The sequence below is a fragment of the Drosophila suzukii genome, chromosome 3 (genome assembly GCF_043229965.1).
Source record: "Drosophila suzukii chromosome 3, CBGP_Dsuzu_IsoJpt1.0, whole genome shotgun sequence".
In the NCBI taxonomy this organism is placed as follows: domain Eukaryota; kingdom Metazoa; phylum Arthropoda; class Insecta; order Diptera; family Drosophilidae; genus Drosophila; species Drosophila suzukii.
In genome coordinates, this window is record NC_092082.1 from 51587796 (window position 1) to 51610987 (window position 23192).

Here is a 23192-nt window from a genome sequence, read left to right on the forward strand (position 1 = left end):
GGCGTTTGTGGACATTGCAGCAGGCGTGGCACCCTACTGAAAGAAACCTGTGCAAAGAGTTGCAAGAATCTGCTTGCCAAGTCTCAACATTATAGCTCCTATAATTTCCGAAATTTCAGCGTTCACACGGACGGACAGACGGACATGGCTGATCAAGAATATATACACTCTATAGGGCCGGAAACGCTTCCTGTTACATACTTTACATTATATTTTCTGGGAACTGGCTGAACTGTTTTTAGATTGTTTAAATCTAAAAAATCATCGTTCATCATCATCATTCTTACGGTTTTGGAGTGCATATGCAGTTTGATTTTCAAGCTCTGAAAGTAGTAATCGAATCGATCTCCTTTAGCGTTCCTCTACGTAAGCTTGCGATTAGATATTAAATCAATGTAAGGATTGCAAATAAATTGGTTAAATCTTATGAGCCGACCGCAATTTTCTGTTCATGTCTTTAGAATTATTTTAGGTATAGACATAAAGATTAAAAAAGGCAAGCCAAAGTTTTTTAAAAAAATTCTCCTATCGGTAAATAGGATTTATAACTTGAATTTAAATACCAACTTGTATACTTCCATTGCATATTTGCGTTAACTGTTTGACATTCGCTGTTCTAAAACAAGTTAATAATGCTTTATACTTCTCTATGTTTTTGACTAAAATGTCATTGACGACTCTACCATAAATTCGAATGGCCTTAAGAGATGGTGCCCTTATAATATATAACTCGAAGACAGTAACGCTCAGTTTGAAGACGAGATCACTACCACTGCACCACAGAGCTCGGGGTTAACATTTAATCTTTAACTAAAGACAAACAAAACAGGCTTTAAGGCACAAACATTAAAAATAAAATAATTTAAGCTTAAACTTACAAATTTTATTTATTAAATAATTCCAAACTAAGTCAATTTGATTATAAAGCTTACGCAAAAGAGGGCTCCTTGAGGGTTTAAACCCAAGCCGTTCAGATAAAAGTGCAAAATACGATGCAAAGTACCGCTAGGATACCCATTTTCGAACTTTTGTTACGATTTTAGAACGATCGCCCGTGCGTTTAGAAAAGTAAAAGCATCAAATTTAGGGCGATATGCCATTCGATTAAGAAAAGGTTAGACGAAGCAAGTTCTGATCAAAATCACCCTAAAAATTAAAACAATGCATCCAAAAATTGTTTTATTATGATTGCAATTGATTTTTGTGCGAATTTTTCTTGAATTTAAAATTTTTGTAACAGTTTATTGGATAGTTTTTTTACGGCGATTTTCCAATATTTCGAAAATTGAATTGGATCAAATTTATTGACTTTCTGAAAAGCAGCGAAGTGTCGCCCATAGCAGTAACGACGCGGAGTATATGGTTCTTGCGAGGAGGACATATTGATGCACCGACTCATTAATGAAATGGGTAGCGGAGACGAGAAGACCCCAATCATCCTGTGATTGGATTGTTTGAGTTCCCAAGCGCTGGGCAAAAATGTTTTCAAACGATTAACATTTAGATAGGTATTGATCAATACTTTTAATTTTTGACTTTCAGACACATACTCCAAAAGTCTAATAAGATATACATTTATTTCTTGCAAAAGTAGTTCGTAGAAGAAGTCAGAGGAATTGTTATAAAAAATCGTAGAAGTGGTTTTAAATTAAACAAAAACAAGAAAAGAAGTTAAATTCGGCAAGCCGAAATTTGTATAAACTAGCAGCTATAATTATAAAATGTAATTCCAAATTCTTAAAAATACAAAAAATTATATTCCCAATAGTATGAGATAATATGTCAAAAAACACCGAAGCTGTAATTTTTTTCATATGATTTTCCCACCAATTTTCCGAGTGTTCCTATGGCAGCTATATGATATAGTCGTCCGATTTTGATAAAATTAAATTCGAAATTCAGAACTATTAAAAAAATGTTATTTCCAAGCGTATGAGGGTATATGTGGGAGTGATATTACCAGAATCACCCTAACAATCCCGATCTAGACAACGAGAACGACGAGCAGTAACACACATTCCAGAAGAAGACGACCCAAAAGAAGTAACGGACGAGAACAACGACGATAAGACGAGAACGACGACTAGAGGCAGTATTTGACGAGATCTGATCCAAAGAAGACGTGCTTGTGTGAAAAGCAAAACGACGCGGCGACGGTCTTAATTATACTCACACTGTGAGATACCACATTTAATCATTTAAATAAATACTTAAACTTATATACTTTAAAAATAATAAAAACCCCACATTTGGGTGCTCGTCCGGGAGGTATCCGAGAAAGGTCAAAGTGATCAGTGAAGACTTTGTACGAGGTGAAAGAGTGGACACATAAACACTTCGTGAAACATTCACTTTTTTTTCGATTTAATTTCTAACAATTTGAAAAATGCGTCAAAGGGAAGCATTTGTGCTTTGCACAAATTTGTCTTTGAAAAAGAGGGAGGCAGGAATAATCGCAAACGACTTCGCGAGTTTTCTGGTTTCCAATACGAGGAAAATGACGCAGTTTATAAAGCCAAAAGTATATACGTGCAGGCAAAACTGACTGAAAGAGATTTAATTTCAATATGCCTAATTTTGAATATAAGCCACGACGTCGAAAACATGCAATTTGTCCAACTTCTTGGTGGCAACGAAGTGGAAGATCCAGAGGAATCTGATGAAGACAGAGAGAGAGAAGAGAATCAAAGCGACGACGAAATCGAGAGTATGGTTGCAAATTCCGCAGGAACAAATCCAACGAGTGAAAGAGACCAAAAGAATAATTCGCAACCAGTACCAATTCAATACAATGAAATGCCGCGTTTCGCTTTAAGTTTTCGCGATATAGAGGAATCTATAAAACAATTCGAGGGCACAGACGAAGTTCCAGTCGACGTCTGGATAAGTGATTTTAAAGACCAAGCTGTACTTATGGGTTGGAACGATATGCAAAAGCTAATCTTTGCCAAAAAATCGCTTAAAGGTGTCGCGAAATTGTTGGTGTTGAGCGAGAAAGGAATAAATTCGTGGAGTGCTTTGAAATCGTGTTTGTTGAGCAAGTTCAGATCGAGAGTGAGCAGCAAACAAATTCACAAGCAACTTGGAGAGAGAAAACGACGCGCAAACGAAAGTGTACAGGAATATTTTTACCGTATGAAAGATATTGCCTCGCGGGGAAATGTTGAAGAAGACGCTCTCATCCAATACGTGATCGACGGTATTGATGAACTCTCAATTAACAAATCGATGCTTTATGGAGCTAGAAACATAACCGAATTCAAATACAAATTGAAGGACTACCAAACGATCAGTGCAAAATCCCATTTCGGCGAAAACAGTGCTAAAGAAAAGAAAGCTCAAGCAGTGTACGGTGGTTCGAAAACTGGCAAGAAAGAAATCGTTTGCTACAATTGTGGCAAGAAGGGACATCTGTCTAGTGGCTGCAACAACAAAGAAAAAGGCAGAAAGTGTTTTAAATGCAACAAATTCGGTCACATCTCCAAGAACTGCTCCCAAGGCGACAAATTAGTCGAAGAGTGTAAGCCAAACGCGCGTGTTTTAAGTGAGCACAACAACATGACGAGCAAAGCTGTTTCAATCAAAAACCAAAATTGTATTGCTCTGTTCGACACAGGCAGTAAATATAATATTTTGCGCGAAGACATTTACGATGAGCTAGCTTTGCCGAAGCTGAAGGAGTGCAGTGTATACCTAATTGGATTTGGAAAAAATCGCAATGCCAATAAGATCAAGCCAATTGGACAGTGCAAGCAAGCAGTGTGGATCGACAGCAGTACCTACGATTTGAATTTCTTCATAGTTCCGCTCGATTGTATGTACACTCGTATGATCATCGGCGAGGAATTGTGTTTGCAAGCAGAAATATCATTCGGTCCAAGTGGTTTACGTGTGCGAAAATTAAACAATCTTTTCGAAGAGAACTTCCCATCTAACTTGCTAAAAATTGACACGGTTATTAACAACGATGAACTTGATATAAACGAATCAGCTGGTGAGTGCGCGAAGCAAGAAGTAAGTGAACTAATATTGAATTACAAGCCGCTTAAATCGAAGTCGACAAACATTGAAATGAAAATCCTTCTGAACGACGAATCGCCAATTTTCTCGCGTCCGCGCAGATTCGCTTTTGCTGAAACGAACGTTATCGACGAACAGATCGAGCAATGGTTGGACAAAGGTATAATCGAGGAGTCCGACTCCGAATTCACAAGCCCGGTGGTGCTTGCGAAGAAAAACGACGGATCGCAACGACTCTGCGTAGATTTCAGGCGTATAAACAAGGTAATCGTAAAAGATCATTTTTCGTTGCCCCTGATTGACGACCAGCTCGACCGCTTGCAAAAAGCGTTGGTATTCAGCACAATTGATTTGCGGAATGGCTTTTTCCATGTGCCAGTCGCCGAATCTAGCAGGAAGTACACCTCATTCGTGACGCAGAGTGGTCAATACCAATTCCTAAAGGGGCCTTTTGGTTTGTCAAACTCACCAGGTGTGTTTCAGAGACACATAAATGCGATTTTCCGAACTCTGTCCCGCAGAGGAATCGCTCTCCCCTATGAAGACGACATAATTATCCCAGCGAAGGACGAAAAGGAGGCGGTGTCGAATCTCAACGATGTTATATCAACTTGCAGCGAATATGGTCTCGAGCTTAACCTAAAGAAATGCCATTTTCTGCAGACCCGTATCCAATTCTTAGGTCACATTATCGAAAACAAAACCATTTCTCCGACTCCTCAGGAGATCGACGCAGTTTCGAAATTTAAGACGCCACAGAACCTAAAGCAGCTAGAAAGTTTTCTAGGTCTCACAGGATACTTTAGAAAGTTTATCAAGAACTATGCTCTGATTTCGAAGCCAAATAAATTACCAAAAATAAAGCTGAATTTGTTATTGGCCCTGAAGAAGAGAAAGCTATTGAATCCCTAAAGAAATACCTGATTTTCAAACCTGCTTTAGCTATATCCAACCCGAAGTACGAAACCGAGGTACACACTGACGCCTCCATAGAGGGGTTTGGCGCCGTGCTTTTGCAGAAATCAGCTGACGACGGCCAATTTCACCCAGTCTACTTTATGAGTAGGAAAACCACGTGTGCGCAGCGTAAATATTCCAGCTACGAGTTAGAGGTGCTAGCGATCATCGAAGCTATAACCAAGTTGAGAGTTTATCTCCTTGGCATCCCATTCAAGATTGTCACCGATTGCAATGCATTCACCAAGACGCTGGACAAGCAAAGTCTGTGCACTAGAGTGGCACGTTGGGTATTATTGCTTCAAGAGTACGACCACAAAGTCGAACACCGTTCAGGTACACGTATGAAGCACGTTGACGCTCTCGCCAGATACCCAATAATGACCATCGTTGACGACTCCGTAGCCCATGGTTTTAAACAAGCTCAAGAAAAGGACGAACACTACGACGCTATTTTCTTAAGTCCGGAATCTTATACAAGATAGTCAACGACGCAGAACTTCTTGTTGTTCCCAGAGACATGGAAAGACAGATCATAGCCAGAGCACACGACCGAGGACATTTCGCCGTCAAAAAGACGAAGGAGATGATTTACAATGAATATAAATTCATCGACTGCTGTATTCCGTGCATTTTAACCAACCGCAAGCGTGGCAAGCAGGAGGGCTGGCTGCATCCATTGCACAAAGAAGACTTTTCATTGCACACCTACCACATCGACTTCTTAGGTCTACAAGCAAGAATTACAAACACATACTCGCCGTCACCGATTTTTTTACGAAGTTCTGCTGGCTTTATCCTACAAAGTCAACCGAAGTCATTACAAAGCTACGAGGACAAAGTAAAGTGTTTGGTAACCCAGCTTGTATCATTTCAGATCGAGGTTAAGCTTTCTTAGCCCAAGATTTTCTCCAGTATTGCGACGATGAAAATATAAAGGTAAAGTCTACGACAGGACTACCACGGGTTAACGGACAAGTGGAGCGGCTCATTGCCATAACTATCCCAGTTTTGTTAAAAATCAGTGCAGATGATCCTACAAAATGGTACAGACACGTTCATCGAGTTCAACAAGCCATCAACTCTACTTTCTCGGGAAGCATCAACCACACCTTTTGAGCTTCTAATCGGTGTCCAAATGAGAAAGAAAGATGACCAACAGCTCCATGAGCTAATGAACAACGAAACCATAGCGCTGTTTCAGGACTCTCGAAACGATCTAAGGCTGAAAGCAAAATCACAAATTTTAAAGCTTCAATCGGAAAACAAAAAGAAGTACAATCTGCGATGCAAACCAGCAAGGCTTTACAACGTTGGCGACATGGTAGAAATAAAGCGCACACAATTTGGCGGAGGTCTCAAATTAAAGCCGAAGTTTTTGGGTCCTTACCAAATCACGAAAGTCAAGCACAACAATGCCTACGATGTCCAGAAAGTCGGCAACTCAGACGGTCCAAAAATTTCTTCAACCTGTGCCGAATATCTCAAGCCATGGCCATCCCACGATGACAACGACGAAACATTCGAGGCGAATGTTTGATCAGAATGGCCGAATGTGGGAGTGATATTACGAGAATCACCCTAACACTCCCTCCTTCTTAAGAATACTTTATGGGGACAGAAACGTCTTCTTCACTGCGTTGCAAACTTCTGACTGAAATCAGAATACCCTTTGCAAGTTTATAACATATTATATCTTTGGTAATAATACCCTCTTCAAGGGAATAAAAAGAAACGAAGTCAATTAGATTACTAAATCTGGAATTATAGATGTTTAAACAGAGGACATACTTTATAATTTGACATTGAGTGGAACACTTCTTATTGTTGTTAGCAAATTTCAGAGATATTCGAAGTTTTGTACTTACCAATGAATAAATATAAATAGAAGGAATATATTTAGATATCAGCATGTGAATTTACAATTTATTTAAATTTTATTTCTATATATAATATATTGATTTCTTTTAAATGTATCGTATAAATTTACAATACATATACATATGAGGAAAATGGCCAACAAAAAAGCTTTTTCACAATTCACCCTCAATGTAATTATTTAATACAATCCTTTTTGACTTTCCAGCAAAATTCATTTTTGTTTTCAAAATAACAATGTTCCATGATTACAGATTTGGCATAGCTGTAAGGGAGTTTAATTAGTTGGGTTAATGTGCCTTTATAAGATTGGTATGATTTTATGAATATTTTCCATTTGATTTAACATTTTTTTACGAGTACCAGTTATGATTTGTGAATTATCTCACATCTTAAATCCGACCTACAATAATTATTTTATGTACAAACACTTTATTAATTACGGTATTTAAGAACTTTAAACATCCAGAATTTTTTGTAGGGGTGTGTAGAGTATGGTGACGAACGATTGTGTTTTTTAATTGCCACTTTTTCAAAAATCAATATTCCTGTTGAAGTTCGATGGTAAAATTAAAGATTTGATGAATCCTTTTTTTTAACTTTTTAAAGATGTAGATGTATGGTATCGATCTGATAAATAGACAAAAATACTCTAGCATATGTGAACAATATTTTTATTTGTTCCAAAATAAGATTTTTTCTGATTTTTTAAAAATGTGTAAATGCTTGCATTTGGTTCATATTTTTCTCTTTTTCATACTACATTTTTCTGAGATCATCATATGAAAAAAAATATTAAAAAATAAAGGTATAAAAATTTTTGTATGTATGTATGTAATTAATTTTTGTTTCTTCAAAATAAAAAAATGCCGACTAGTGTATTTGTCTCACTTGGTTTTCCAAACCTCTTTGTTCTGGCAATGCTGAAACACTTATAAATAAATTGGTTTTTTAATTTTTGCTCATCCTCTATGGTTAAAAACATCTCACGAACTTTATAATATTAGTGTAATTACATAGTCAGAACGATACGAGAAATCGACTACAGTTGTATGTAATATTTACGTAACGTCACATGTGAGATTTGGCCAGTTCGTCATCTTTCCCTACCTTACCCTTTCTAATGCCAGGAAATTATTTTATCAAAATTCCAACAATCGAATATTATATCCACAAAGCTACTTATTTACAATTTGTAATAAACTAAATTAACTATTTATTGGGTTGTCTTCTTTTATCTAACTTCTATACCGTCCCCTCCGATGACACTCAATTTTAAGTAAACGAAAACTACACTCTTAAATGACAGTTTGAAGAAAATCTCCGACCAAGCATAGCCAAATAAAAAATGTTATAGATTTATATGAAAATGATAGAAAATCAAAGATCATAGAATGCACTAATTTAATAATACGCTTTGTTATGAATGATTTTAAGTACTCCAGACTTTGTCTCGTGTGCACAATGCATTGTGGCTTTTGGCTTTTTGCCAAGCCGTGCTCGGTATAAGGCAAGTAGTATAAATTGGACTGAGCAATTGTTACTACGTGTCCACAAATCGCTTTTGCTTTACTTATTATTGTTTATAGCGGCATTTATTTTCTCTATCGTGAGTATGCAAGGGCTTCCAAATGTGTTCGCGTCTGCCGCCAGGTTGCATCGCCGTCTTCCATGGCAAATTTGCATCACGGTCTCCGTGGCATATGAGGCGAAACACGCTGTATAAACAAGATGTGAAATTCAGGGTTTATCAAACACAAAAACTATAACCATTTTTCTGTGCCATGTAAATAAAGAATGTCCCTCCAGACATTTAATAAAACAAAAGAGAAGTTAGCTTCGGGAAGCCAATGATGATATACCGTTGCAGCTTTAATGCTATCATGCAATTAAAATCATACAATGTGCGCTTAAAAACAGTATATGCGGAATCTTAGTATAAAACAAGGAAGAACACTATAGTCGAGTACCTCGACTAAAAAATACCCGTTACTCAGATAAAGGGACCAAAGGGAAATAAAGATATGCAAGTAGCAAAACGAAATTGAAATGCGCTACCTACCTGCGATCCCAATATATGGTTATGTGGGCGGTGAAGTGGGCTTGGAAACCCTTTTTTTGGGTCAATCGATAGGTATTGATGATACATTTCAGTTAAAATTTGTATTCTAGCATCAAAGCTGTAGGAGCCACAGTTTTATGCGGTTTATGGGCGTTAGAGTATGCTTGGCACCCTTGCGCTGCGCAAGAAGCTCAGGAATCTGCATGCCAAATAGCAATAGCCTAGCTTTTATAGTTTCCGGGATTTCACCGTTCATCCGGACGGACAGACAGACGTACATGGCTAGATCGACTCAGCTATGGAATCGGAAACGCTTGTATCTACCTGTTACATACTTTCCGACGAATTTATTATACCCTTTTACTCTACGAGTAACGGGTATAAACATAAATTCCTGTGACAGCTATATGATACAATTGTCTGACTTTTTCAAAAAATTTTACGCTATACCCCAGAGTAAAAGAGAATATTTATTTATTTTTCTTATAGCTAAGTATGGGAAGTTAACTTTTGGATATAAACTCAATACATTACAATATAATTAAAATGCTTATTTTAAGATGGCATTATTGATCACTTTTAACAAACATATACATTTATGGCTTCAAGAAAGGTTATAATCTATGGAGGTTTCAAATGATATGCTCTCTACGAGATTCGTTCGGCTAGATCAGTAGATTGTGTGTTCGTGCCACCGAATTAATATGATGTGACTACTCCGTTCATCAGTGATATAGCACAGAATTTAAAGGTTTACAGTGGATTTATTTTGGGTTGACTTATTAAAGCGGGTGGGTGGCTCAGTTGGCATCGGTGTCGCTATGCGATGACTGCAGTGGGTACTGATGTGGCTCTTCGACTCGTTGACCGCTGACTCCGTACACCTTCCTATGTCTTGAAATGCTCCTGTTGTCCCCCGCCTATGCTCGCTCGCCGACGCGTTGACTCGAAGTCGCTTGCCTCGCCTTGGACTCGCAGAGAGATCGGCCGCGCGGGCCGAAATTAGGATGAACAGGTGCCTCGCTCTCCAGGGCAACGCCTTCGAAACAACGACCGCCGTCAAGGATTACGCCAGAAAGCTGCCTGGCAGTTTACTGCGCTTTACGCCTAGTGCAGACGAACGTCCCACCCTTGCCTCATCCTATTGCTTGTCGTCCGCGGTGTTTCTGCGCTACTGGATGAGTTTTCCGCAGCTGTCTTGATGTGGCTGCTGATGAGGCTTACTGCCGCCATTATCCACTGCTCTGCACCTGGTCGTGCTTGCTGTGAGGCTGGGTGGGTCGTGATCTCAGGCTCTTGAGGTTCGAGGTTCAGGGACTTGGCTTGCTAAGCCGCCGGGCTTCTCCAGGACAATGTCTCTTGAATGCCTCAAGCGGTCGACTCCTGGTAGTTTGCTCTCTGGCACTCGGGGATTCGGTCAGTTTCTGTTCTGGGACTTCGCCGATAGCCGCTGGGCTCTCCAGAACAACGTCTTTTGAAACCACAAACTGATCGACAGCTCGTTCTTCACGCCAGGACCTGCCCAGTTGGAAAAGGCACACTGGGATTACACTTATTTCCGAGGCCACCGTTCCTCGTCGCAGGACTCTAATGCTCAAGTCTGACAACGCCCGCCTGGCGATGTGCCAGGGTGTGGTCGTGACAAGGGTAAAAACAAATCGCCTTGGATCAAGTTCATTGACGTTCTGAAAAGCAGCGAAGTGTCGCCCTTAGCAGTAACGACGCGGAGTATATGGTGTTTGCGAGGAGGATATATTGATGCATCGACTCATTAATGAAATGGGTTGCGTAGACGAGAAGACCCCAATCATCCTGTGATTGGATTGTTTGAGTTGCCAAGAGCTGGCCAATAATGTTTTCAAATGATTAACATTTAGATAGGTATTGATCAATACTTTTACTTTTTGACTTTCAGACACATACTCCAAAAGTCTAATAAGATATACATTTATTTCTTGTAAACGTCGTTCGTAGAAGAAATCAGAGGGATTGTTATAAAAAATCGATAATACAAAACAAAATTGGAAAGAAGTGGTTTTAAATTAAACAATTCGGCCAAAGAGCTAGTGGGATGGCTATGAGGGCGCCGAGCTGAAGGCTTCCGAACGGGTCGCGGGTTGCGGATAGCGAGCGCCCTGGCTCTCCAGGGTAGCTACGAATAAGCGTGGAAGTTGGAGACGGCCCGGCTACCGCCAAGCCCCCAACACGAAGCGCAAATAAGTAGCCCCGGACAGTCAGCGGGTATCTGCGCCGTAGCAGTACCGACGTCGCGCTTGTGCTGCCGCCTCCGACAAATAGCTCACAAATACCCCTTCCCACACTCTTTGAACGTACCTCTTCCCTACCCACACAACTCATCTCACCCCGGGCTGGACTAAGGTGTCACTCGTACCGTGCCGAGAGTCAATCTGGCTGGGAGCCCGAGTCATCGAATAACTCAGTCTCAAACGGTGAGCTCAGGCAAGTGGCGACCGGCTGTTCTAAGTCAGCCTTACCCGGGTACGGCGGATCTCTGCCCGGGTGGACCTGTCCTTTCTCCGCAGCTCGTGGGATTTAACATGGAGAACTTAACAAATAAAAAACAAAAAGTCTGCACCAGACAAGAGCCCGACACTCTTAAAAAGTCGGAAGTCGTAACCAACGGCGATAGAAAGAGCAAGAACACGGCTCCGACCACCCCAGTCCATGTGACGTCTACCCCTGCCAAGGCCAGCGAACAACGCAGCCGGCTAAGCCCAACTCGCCATAGCGACAAGCCCAAGCCTCCCACCAGCGTAGGTGTGGCTAACCAGCCACTCCAACCTGATTGGAGCGGTAAAGCCGGTCTCGTGGTGAGTACCAGGGCAAAGGGGTTTAATAGGATACCACCTAACCAAGCAGGACCTCTTGAACGAAAGAAGGCTTCTAGGATCCTCAAACGGCTGGCCACCAATCCGATACGTGAGGATCAGACTTCAAAATTGGATTACCTGAAAATCCAAGAGGACATAGCCTGGGCAAAGGCAGTTATCCCAGATTTCGACATCGCTATGACTACCAGCAACAGCAACGATGGAGTCAGCTGGTTATCCTACTGCAGGGCAAATTCCCGCAAACCCTTTGCAATGGAGACAGCCCTATCCACCCTCTCCCGGTGGACGGCTGGCTGTGGACTGGGAGTTAACCCAGAAAAGACCGAACTAGTTCTCTTTACAAGGAAGTATAAGGAACCAATTCTAGTTCCCCCAAAACTACACCAAACGCGCCTATTCCTTAGCAACCAAGCAAAGTTCCTAGGTGTCATCCTTGACAAAAAGCTCCTCTGGACAGATAACATCCTAGATCGCACACGCAACGCGGCCATAGCCCTCTTCGCTTGTAATAAAGCCATAGGGAGGAAGTGGGGTTTCTCCCCCATGATAGTTCACTGGCTATATACTGCAATAGTCAGGCCCATTCTCCTCTACGGAAACATCGTTTGGTGGCCTTCTCTAGATAAGAACTGCAACCTCCGGATCCTTCACAAGATCCAAAGAAGCGCAGAGCTCTGCATCAGTGGGGCACTTCGCACTACCGCCACTGAGGCTCTAAACACAATTCTCGATCTCCAACCCCTGGACCTACTTGCCAAAAGCTGGGCATCTGCAACAGCGGCATGGACAACAGGCTCCACGGGTCACTCCAATATCCTATCAAAACATTCACCCCTACCACGTAACACAGAATACGTCCCACCCATAGTCAACTTCGAAAGAAGATACAAGATCTATATACCCACCCGTACAGACTGGGACAACCTCCCACATCAATTCGTAAACGCCGTCAACATATACACGGACGGCTCCAAGCTTAACTCCCAAACAGGTGGGAGAGTCTTTTCCCCCGAACTAGAAATAAAAGTCTCATTCCGCCTACCAGACCACTGTAGTGTTTTCCAAGCGGAAGTGATGGCAATTCAGGAAGCCACTACCCACCTGAACACGTCTGTACATCAAGACAGAGATATCTTCATCTTCTCGGATAGTCAAGCAGCCCTCAGCGCCCTCGACTCCTACACAACGAGCTCAAAAACAATCTCTGAAGGCCGCTCTTAACGAGATGGCCACTCATCTGAGAATCAACCTCATCTGGGTGCCTGGACACCGCAACATTGAGGGCAACTGCATAGCAGACGAGCTAGCAAGACAGGGGACAGCCGCCGGTATCCTTCGTGATAAGGACACGGTAGGTATGCCCATGTCTACCTGCAAGCTCCATCTCAGGCAGAGATTGTATACACTTTCCAACAACCGTTGGAACTCAATGTCAACATGCCACAATTCTAGACTCACATGGCCAAACTACAACACGAAAAGAACAAAAACTCTTCTACAATGTAGCAGGGAGGACATCTCCACTCTCATAAATGCCCTCACGGGCCACTGTCTTATAGGGACTCATGCGATAAGGCTGGGTCTAAGTAACAACGACTTCTGCCGCAGCTGCAAACAGATAGACGAAGAGGAGAGCATCGAACACCTCCTATGCTTCTGCCCAGCGCATAACCTAAAGCGCTTTCAAACCCTAGGTAGCTACACACTTCCGAACCTTGCGGCCATTCAGGACGTAAGCATTCGAAAACTATTATGTTACTTGAGAAGAACAGAATACTTCGCGAAAGCAGATAACCCATGAGCTAGGGAAAAGGATCTTTCAGAGATCATGTGGTATCACAAGGGGCCCATTGTGACCTAAGTGAGGGGACTAATATCTAGTCTCCAACCACTCCTACCTAACCTAACCTAAATTTAACAAAAACAACAAAGGAAGTTAAATTCGGTAATCCGTAATTTGTATAAACTAGCAGTTATAATTATTAAATGTAATTTGAAATTCTTAAGAATACAAAAAATTTTATTCCCAATAGTATAAGACAATATGTCAAAAAACACCGAAGCTATAATTTGAATACCCGTTACTCGTAGAGTAAAAGGGTATACTAGATTCGTCGGAAAGTATGTAACAGGCAGAAGGAAGTGTTTCCGACCCCATAAAGTATATATATTCGTGATCAGTCCGGATGAACGCTGAGATCTCGGAAACTATAAGAGCTAGGCTATTGAGATTTGGCGTGCAGATTCCTGAGCTTTTTACCCAGCGCAAGTTTTTTTCAGCAGAGTGACACGCCCACGCCCACAAACCGCCCAAACCTGTGGCTCCTACAGTTTTGATGCTAGAATAAAATTTTTAACTGAAATATATTGTTCTCATCAATACCTATCGATTGACTCAAAAAAAAGTTTGCCACGCCCACTTTAACGCCCACAAACCGCGAAAACCTGTGACACCAACAATTTTCATGCTGGATAAAAAATTTTAACTGAAATATTTTGGTCTCGTCAATACCTATCGATTGATAAAAAAAATTGATACGCCCGCTCTAACGCCCATAACGCTTAAATCTGTCTACCGCCGGTAGGTGGCGCATTTTAATCTCCCTTGCTTCTTGCATATCTCCATTTCCCTTTGGTCCCTTTAGCTGAGTAAAGGGTATCTGATAGTCGACTCGACTATAGCGTTCTTCCTTGTTTTCATATGATTTTCCCACCAATTTTCCGATTGTTCCTATGGCAGCTATATGATATAGTCGTCCGATTTTGATAAAATTAAATTCAAAATTCAGAACTAATAAAAATATGTTATTTCCAAGCGTATGAGGGTATATGTTAAAAAACACCAAAGATATAATTTTTTAAACCTTTGCAAAGGGTATTATGATTTCAGTCAGAAGTTTGCAACGCAGTGAAGGAAACGTTTCCGACCTCATAAAGTATATACGAGTATATTCTTGATCAGCATCACTAGACGAGTCGATCTAGCCATGTCCGTTTGTCCGTCTGCCCGTCCGTTTCTACGCAAACTTGTCTGTCAGTTTTAAAACTATCGGGCTGAAACTTTCCCAAAAGTCTTATTTCTTTTGCAGGTAGTATATAAGTCGGAACCAGCCGGAAAAATATTTTAAAAAATTATATCTTTGGTGTTTTTAACATATAACCTCATACGCTTGGAAGTAACATTTTTGAATTAGTTTTGAATTTATTTTTATCAAAAGCGAACGACTATATCATTTAGCTGCCATAGGATTGATCTGAAAATTTGTGGGAAAATAATCTGAAACAAATTATAGCTTCGGTGTTTTTTGACATGTACGGGGTATTCCCTAAACAGCAATTAAGGGAACTACCCTAAAAGTTCCCTGTTGAATTTTCTATTTTAAGATGTCAGCTGTTTGTCAGATTGTCAAATTGCCAGGATATGTTTACCAAAGATTATGTATAAATTACGGGAAATGCCGAGAATAAGCCAAAAACTAAACTATTATAACTCCTAACAGGCAGCTTTCTATCAGACATCCATTATTTGCATTTTCTATACGATTGCAATTTCTCCATGTTTACAAGTGACCAGAGTTACCCTCTTACTTTTAGTCGAGAACAGCGACAACTCTGGTTTTCAACAATTCAACAAAATTTTCAACACCCCCGAAGCTGTTGAATTGCTGAAATTTGTGAAAGTTGACTTTGTATGGAACAACTGATTACGGCTGAATTCAACAATTCAGCAATTCAGTAGTTTAGGGAATTATCTTATAATATTGGGAATATCAGTTTTTGTATTTTTAAGAATACTTTATGGGGTCGGAAACGTCTTCTTCACTGCGTTGCAAACTTCTGACTGAAATCAGAATACCCTTTGCAAGGGTATAAAAAATTATGTCTTTGGTAATAATACCCTCCGCCAGGGTATAAAAAGAAACGAAGTCAATTAGATTACTAAATCCGGAATTATAGATGTTTAAACAGAGGATATATTTTGTAATTTGACATTGAGTGGAACACTTCTTATTGTTGTTACCAAATTTCAGAGATATTCGAGGTTTTGTACTTACCAATGAATAAATATAAATAGAAGGAATATATTTAGATATCAGCATGTGAATTTACAATTTATTTAAATTTTATTTCTATATATAGTATATTGATTTCTTTTAAATGAATCGTATAAATTTACAATACATATACATATGAGGAAAATGGCCAACAAAAAAGCTTTTTCACAATTCACCCTCAATGTAGTTATTTAATACAATCCTTTTTGACTTTCCAGCAAAATGCATTTTTGTTTTAAAAGTAACAATGTTCCATGATTACAGATTTGGCATAGCTGTAAGGGAGTTTAATTAGTTGTGTTAATGTGCCTTTATAAGATTGGTATGATTTTATGTATATTTTCCATTTGATTTAACATTTTTTTTTCGAGTACCAGTTATGATTTGTGAATTATCTCACATCTTAAATCCGACCTACAATAATAATTTTATGTACAAACACTTTAATAATTACGGTATTTAAGAACTTTAAACATCCAGAATTTTTTGTAGGGGTGTGTAGAGTATGGTGACGAACGATTCTTTTTTTTAATTGCCACTTTTTCAAAAATAAATATTTTTTTAAAGTTTAAAAGCAGAAAGTTGCTGTCATCTATTGAGAAAATTCCTGTTGAAGTTCGATGGTAAAATTCAAGATTTGATGAATCCTTTTTTTTAACTTTTTAAAGATGTAGGTGTAAGATATCGAACTCATAAATAGACAAAAGTACTCTAGCATATGTGAAAACTATTTTTATTTATTTCAAAAAAAGTTGAAATGAATTACAAATTTAGATGTACTCTTAAAAAATGTCTATTTTAGTTCTGGGTTTCAATTAAACAAACTCAGTTGTTTGATTTTTTAATCACAAAAATTAACAAAAAGTATTTTTTTCTAATTATTGGCTTTAGAAAAGATAAAATTAGCGGTATAATGTCAACACATACGGGAAGAATTAAATCTATTTACTTTACAAAATGTGTGTCATGATACCCTACCAGGTACAAGCCTCTTCTTAACCCATTTAGCAAATTTAAAATCTACTTTTTAAACTTATTTCCACGATTTAAAAACAAAAATGTTTGATGCAAAAAGGTTTTATAAACAAAATAAATAGTAACTGCCAAATTTTTTTTTAAAATTTATTTTCTAAATTTTTTTTCTGATTTTTTAAAAATGTGTAAATGTTTGCATTTGGTTCAAATTTTTCTCTTTTTCATACTACATTTTTCTGAGATCATCATATCAAACAAGGAAGAACGCTAAAGTCGAGTACCTCGACTATCAGATACCCGTTACTCAGCTAAAAAGAGATATGCAAGTAGCAAAGCGAGATTAAAATGCACCACCTATGGGCGGTATACAGATTTAAGCGTTATGGGCGTTAGAGTGGGCGTGGCAAATTTTTTTTTGGACCAATCGATAGGTATTGACGAGACCAATACATTTCAGTTAAAATTTATCTAGCATAAAAATTGTGGGCGTCACAGGTTTTCGCGGTTTGTGGGCGTTAGAGTGGGCGTGGCATATTCGCGTAACAAACTTGCGCTGCGTATAAAGCTACGGAATATAAATCTGAAATCCCGATTCTCTATCTTTGATAGTTTCCGAGATATCCACGTTCATATTTACGATTTTTTGAAGTTTGTGGGCGGTTTATGGGCGTTAGGGTGGGGTGGGTCAATCGATAGGTATTGATAAGAACATTACATTTCAGTTAAAATTTTTACTCTAGCATCAAAACTGTAGGAGCCACAGTTTTGGGCGGTTTGTGGGCGTTAGAGTGGGCGTGGCACTCTACTGAAACAAACTTGCGCTGCGTAAGAAGCTCAGGAATCTGCACGCCAATTCTCAATAGCCTAGCTCCCATAGTTTCCGAGATCTCAGCGTTCATCCGGACAGACAGACGGACAGATGGACATGGCTAGATCGACTCGGCTAGTGATCTTGATCAAGAATATATATACTTTATGGGGTCGGAAACGCTTCCTTCTGCCTCTTACATACTTTCCGACGAATCTAGTATACCCTTTTACTCTACGAGTAACGGGTATAAAAATCATAAAAAATAGAAGTATACAAATTTTTGTATGTTTGTATGTATTTAACTTTTGTTTCGTCAAAATAAAAAAAATGCCGACCAGTGTATTTGTTTCACTTGGTTTTCCAAATCTCTTTACTCTGGCAATGCTGAAACACTTATAAATTGGTTTTTTAATTTTTGCTCATCCTCTATGGTTAAAAACATCTCACGAACTTAATAATATTAGTGTAATTACATAGTCAGAACGATACGAGAAATCGACTACAATTGTATGTAATATTTACGTAACATCACATGTGAGATTTGGCCAGTTCGTCATCTTTCCCTACTCTGCACCTTACCCTTTCTAATGCCAGGAAGTTATTTTATCAAAATTCCAACAATCGAATATTATATCCACAAAGCTACTTATTTACAATTTTTAATACACTAATTTTATATCTATTGGGTTGCCTTCTTTTATCTAACTTCTACACCGTCCCCTCCGATGACTTTCAATTTTAAGTAAACGAAAACTACACTCTTAAGTACTAATTAGGAAGGCACTTGACAGTTTGAAGAAAACCTCCGACCAAGCATAGCTAAATAACAAATTTTATAGATTTATGTGAAAATGATATAAAATCAAAGATCATAGAAAATCTTAATTTAACAACACGCTTTGTTATGAATTTTGTTAAGTGCCCCAAAATTTGGATCGTGTGCACAATGCATTTGCTTTTTGCCAAGCCGTGCTCGGGATGAGGCCAGTAGTGCCTTGTATAAATTGGACTGAGCAATTGTGACTACGTGCCCACAAATCGCTTTTGCTTAATCAGTGCAAACCTTTTCCGGTTAATTGATTCTTTCTATCGCGAGTATAAGTAATACTTTTCGAAAACAACCTGAACATTTTGTCAAAATATATTCCGTTTTTAGAGCCATCGACATTGTCTTAAAAGTTTTTTAGAGAATGTGGAAATTGAATTAACTTATTAGCTTTCTTCATTTTCCGGTGTTTTTCCATGTTTAAAACTGCATCTGTACCAATCTAGGGGCAGTAATTAGATAACAGCCATCTTCACTTTGGATCTAGGATTAGCTTATAGCTGAAAACGCCAGCAGAAATTTTCTTCGAATTGTCCCTTACGCCTCATTTGAAATTTTCCAATAATCTTGAGGAGTTTGGCATTGCCGAAGTCAATGGCTAAGATGCGGCAAAGTTTTCAATTGCGCTTGAACGATCTGCCACAATTGAGGGAGCCACGCGTATTTCCACACCCAAAGCTGTGGTGTACACATGGGGATCGCAGTCCAATGTACTTTGTCATCCGTAGTAGAACTGTGAGCCAACGGCCACGCCGGTTGAGAGAGTGCGTGGGGCGGTGCCGTCATATGAAAGATGCGGCTGCAAAATACTTGGCTTTGCCCGTCGCAATGTCGATGTGCCCTGACCAGGTATGGACACATTATTTTGTGAACTGACATTCACTAGCGGCGGTTGCGGTTGGTGCGCTGGCGAGCTTCTAGTCAACAAGGACGCCGGTGTTGGGGTGCTCTTCTGCCGTTGATGCACACTTATGCTGTCGGGGTTAATGATATACCCACCACTGATTGAAGGCGCACTCGTATACGGGTCCAGCGAGGTAATGGGTACCATTGGACCTTTCAAGAGAAAACGACATTGAAATAACAATCGAAGTACACCGGTGAGATTACTTACTTATTGGACTGTTACTGGGGGCGCTAGTTCCAATCACAATAGCTGAGGTCAGAATGCCCGCTACTGGACCCTGACCGCCTGCACTGCCAACACTCGTGGTGACAAAAGGTCCCTGCGCTACACCGATGAGGTCAGGTGACTGACGACCCGCCATTAAAACTGAATTTGGCATAAGCTCGGCGCCAGGTCCTGGGCAACTCACCGGAGGTAACTGGTTGGGGGACAAACCAGCGTAAAGGCTACTAGCTGGAGCGTACGTCAGGTAGTTCTAAGTGGGGGTAGGTAAGTGGGTGGACGGTGAAGGCTCTTATTCAATAGTACCTACCTCATTTTTAAACACACTGGGTAAGGGCAGTGGAGTTTTAATGTCAATGTCGGCGTCTATTTCTGAGATTGTATCGTTTAAACCGCTCTGGATAATTGTCTCCTCAATTGCTCTATCCCTTCCTTTGGCCAAGGAGCTTAAGTGCGCATCAGTAGTAAGATCGCGCTTTTGAAGCACTAGCTTAGTTGCGAAAATGATTATAGAGAAAAGCACTCCCAGTGAGCCCAAGACAATAAGATACAAATATAAACGTTCCTGGTCCTCTGTTAGAATAAAACATCGAATAAAAGTGGATCGATATTGGGCGTGGAAATATATAAGGAACAATATATGAAAATAAGAGGCATTGTTCCCTAGGGACAAGTACTCTTTTGCCTTGTTTGTGATTATAGTTCCCGCGGAAAGAATGACCAAAAAACAAGACGAAATGCTATAGTCAAGTGCCACGACCACCAGATACCCGTTGGTAAGTTTAAAATTTCAATAAAAATAAAATAATAATTTGTAATATATCCATCCAAAATACGGATCCAAAAATTTTTGAAGTCGGGCCACTCATTAAAACGTATAAGCATCTAAAGTTATACCCGCTAGGGGGTGCCAGTTGTGGAAACCGAAATCTTTCGCTTTGAAGAGTTTAAAAGTTTCAAGTATATTAGACTAATTTAATTTAAAGCTGTCTAGCTGATAAACGGGTATTTGACAGTCGAGGCACTCGAGTATAACGTTCTCTTTTGTTTTATCGTTAAATAGGTCTACAGTCTGTCTACGAACTTTTTGTTGTTTTAAATGGCATACCTTCCAGACTCTGGTCAGCACTGTGTGTCATCACAGGATTCACGCCACTTTTATCGCCATCTATAACCTGGGATCTGTTCATTATGGTCTGGTTGCTCGACACGTTAGCACTGGACCCCGACCCGGCTGAGCTGGTGCCATTACCGCGTCTTGCCGTTGTTGTATTGCTGTATAGCTTGGGAATAGCTTCTGACTCCTTGTAGATCAGCTCATCGTCGTAGAGATCATTCATATCGCCGTCTAAGTCCTCAGCTTTGTCAGGCTCTACTTCCGACTCCTTGCTATCTTTAAGAACTTGTTTTGGCACTGTAGAGGAGCAACAAAGAGAGGAACCGCAATTGAAATTACGGAAATAAATTGAATATTAATCGGCATCTGACTGCCCAAGTTTAATTTAGTATGTAGAGATGAAGCTTGACCTTTGTATCTCACCTACCGCATGTATAAACAACCTTTAAGTACATTCGAGAGTTGGGTTGGCAAGGGCTTCAAAATGTGTTCGCGTCTGCCGCCAGGTTGCATCGCCGTCTTCCATGGCAAATTTGTATCACGGTCTCCGTAACATGTGAGGCGAGACACGCTGTATATGCAAGATGTGAAATTCAGGGTTTATCACACACAAATAATATAACCATTCTTCTGTGGCGTGTAAATAAAGAATGTCCCTCTAGGCATTTAATAAAACAAAAGAGAAGCTAGCTTCGGGAAGCCAATGATGATATACCGTTGCAGCTTAAATGCTATCATGCAATTAAAATCATACAATGTGCGCTTAGAAACAGTATATGCGGAATCTTAGTATAAAACAAGTGCTTACGTCAAAAGGGCGTTTAATTTCAGGAGGCAGTGTCGAGCGGCAGATTTCTACATCTCGCGCGCTCGCACTGCCGTCCGCTCTCCCTCTCCATCTCTCCCTTAAGTCTCCGCTCTGCTCTGGAGCGCTTAAGTTAAGTTAGGCTTAAGCAGTTCTTATTTCAAAGTGATCCAATAAACATCTACGCACGTCGCGTAAAAACCCCAAAAGTACTCCCGTGTTTTTTGGGTACCAATCAATCTTGGGGCTTCAACATTTTTGTCCAGTCGAAGCCGGATTTCAAAATCTTTGGACTTTCCTCTCCTGGAGTTTCTTTGATTTTGTCTCAGCAGGCTTGAAACGCTCCAGATAAGTTCCACTTACTAATTGCCGGTCATACAGCCAGTTTTTTCAAACCCTATTTTGACTAACTTTCTGTATGATATATTGTCTAAATTCAAAAGTGATTAATTCGACGCAACGGCATTTAATATATGTATTTCAAATCCGTTACTTGTGCCCGACAATATTCCAGTTTCCTTTGCCCACAGTTGCACACTTAAAAAAATTCCAGAAGATATTTCAGTGCTACTATTCACCTAAAATATTTCTCAAATATATTTTCAATTCCAATTGTGTGTAAAATATAACTCAGCCACAGTAAAAAATTCCCGATCATAAAATTTTTCCTTCGGATTTTCACTCTTTATTTTTTACTGTGTTCCAGCTGCGTGTGTATATTTACATAAATATTCTAGTGCAGTCCACTCTAACTACTCTTTCTAATACAGTCCACTCCAACTACTTTTCTCGAACTACAAATACGGCTAATCTATTTCTAAAATTAAAAACAAAGTTACAAATTCCACAAATTTACTCCAGCAAATCGTTTGCAATTTAGTTGTGCAGGTGACAAACAAACGCACCGACATACAAACATAAGCGAAGTCTTTCCAATTCTCGCAACGTTATTCCGCTATTCGCACCCCACATATGTACATATGTACAGTATATCGATATTTTCGCCAGTGCACAGTGGTTCAAGAGCTCACAATAAACGTGCCTTCCAAACATACAATATTAAAGTCCGTAATTCTTTACATAAGTCCGACCATCCGATGGTGCTCCTACCCCAACGTTATCCGCCTATAAAATCCGTCGCGATCACCTCAATTCCTTGTGGCAAACGGTAAAGGCAGCATACGATATATGCTCCGACTGCACTATAGCTGCAGGCGAGAGCGCCGCAGACACAAAATCCATACTAAAGTCCAAGTATTACCAAACGAAATATTTTCCGCGCAGCTGATGGAACAAATCCAAAAGGGCTCCTCCCAAATACCTCAAGCTCCAGTAAGTCCGTCCTAAAATTCCACGTCTTATGGCTGTCGGCTCCCTCCTATCGACACAGAGGTTTTCTCTGGCGATTATATTCGCTGGCCTTTCCGGGACCTTTTTACGGAAATATACATAGGCAATCCGAGTCTAACGCCCGTTGAAAAATTATTCCACTTAAATTCAAAAACAAGTGGCGAAGCTCATTCCATAGTTTCAAGATCCCCACTCACCAATGATGGCTTTCGCTCAGCCTGGAATAACCTAACTGAGCGTTTCGAAAATAAGCGATTGCAGGTGAACAGTCACCTAAAAACACTTTTCAATGTGCAATCCATAGCACAGGAGTCGGGTGCAGCCTTAAAAAAACTTCAACGCATTTTTAAAGGTT

The 23192-nt window shown here is 39.9% G+C and overlaps 1 protein-coding gene across 1 annotated transcript; it reads right to left on the reverse strand.

Moving 5' to 3' along the window:
- Positions 1–18737: 18737 nt before the first annotated feature.
- Positions 18738–21916, reverse strand: LOC139352976 (uncharacterized). The gene is made up of 5 exons (XM_070995907.1): positions 21110–21916; positions 20674–20979; positions 19876–20138; positions 19551–19818; positions 18738–19492 (listed from the first exon to the last, which is right to left on the reverse strand). Exons 1-5 carry the CDS (start codon positions 21135–21137, stop codon positions 19155–19157), a joined length of 1203 nt encoding a protein of 400 aa, XP_070852008.1. The 5' UTR covers positions 21138–21916; the 3' UTR covers positions 18738–19154.
- Positions 21917–23192: the final 1276 nt, after the last annotated feature.

Bases quoted from the DNA above. Each gene is read 5' to 3' on its own strand.
- LOC139352976 (XM_070995907.1), bottom strand. From the start codon at position 21,137: ATGTACTTAAAGGTTGTTTATACATGCG. The intron at 20,139-20,673 runs GTATGCCATTTA...TTATTCTAACAG, and splicing joins TGCTGACCAGAGTCTGGAAG to AGGACCAGGAACGTTTATAT. The intron at 19,819-19,875 runs GTAGGTACTATT...ACCCCCACTTAG, and splicing joins CCAGTGTGTTTAAAAATGAG to AACTACCTGACGTACGCTCC.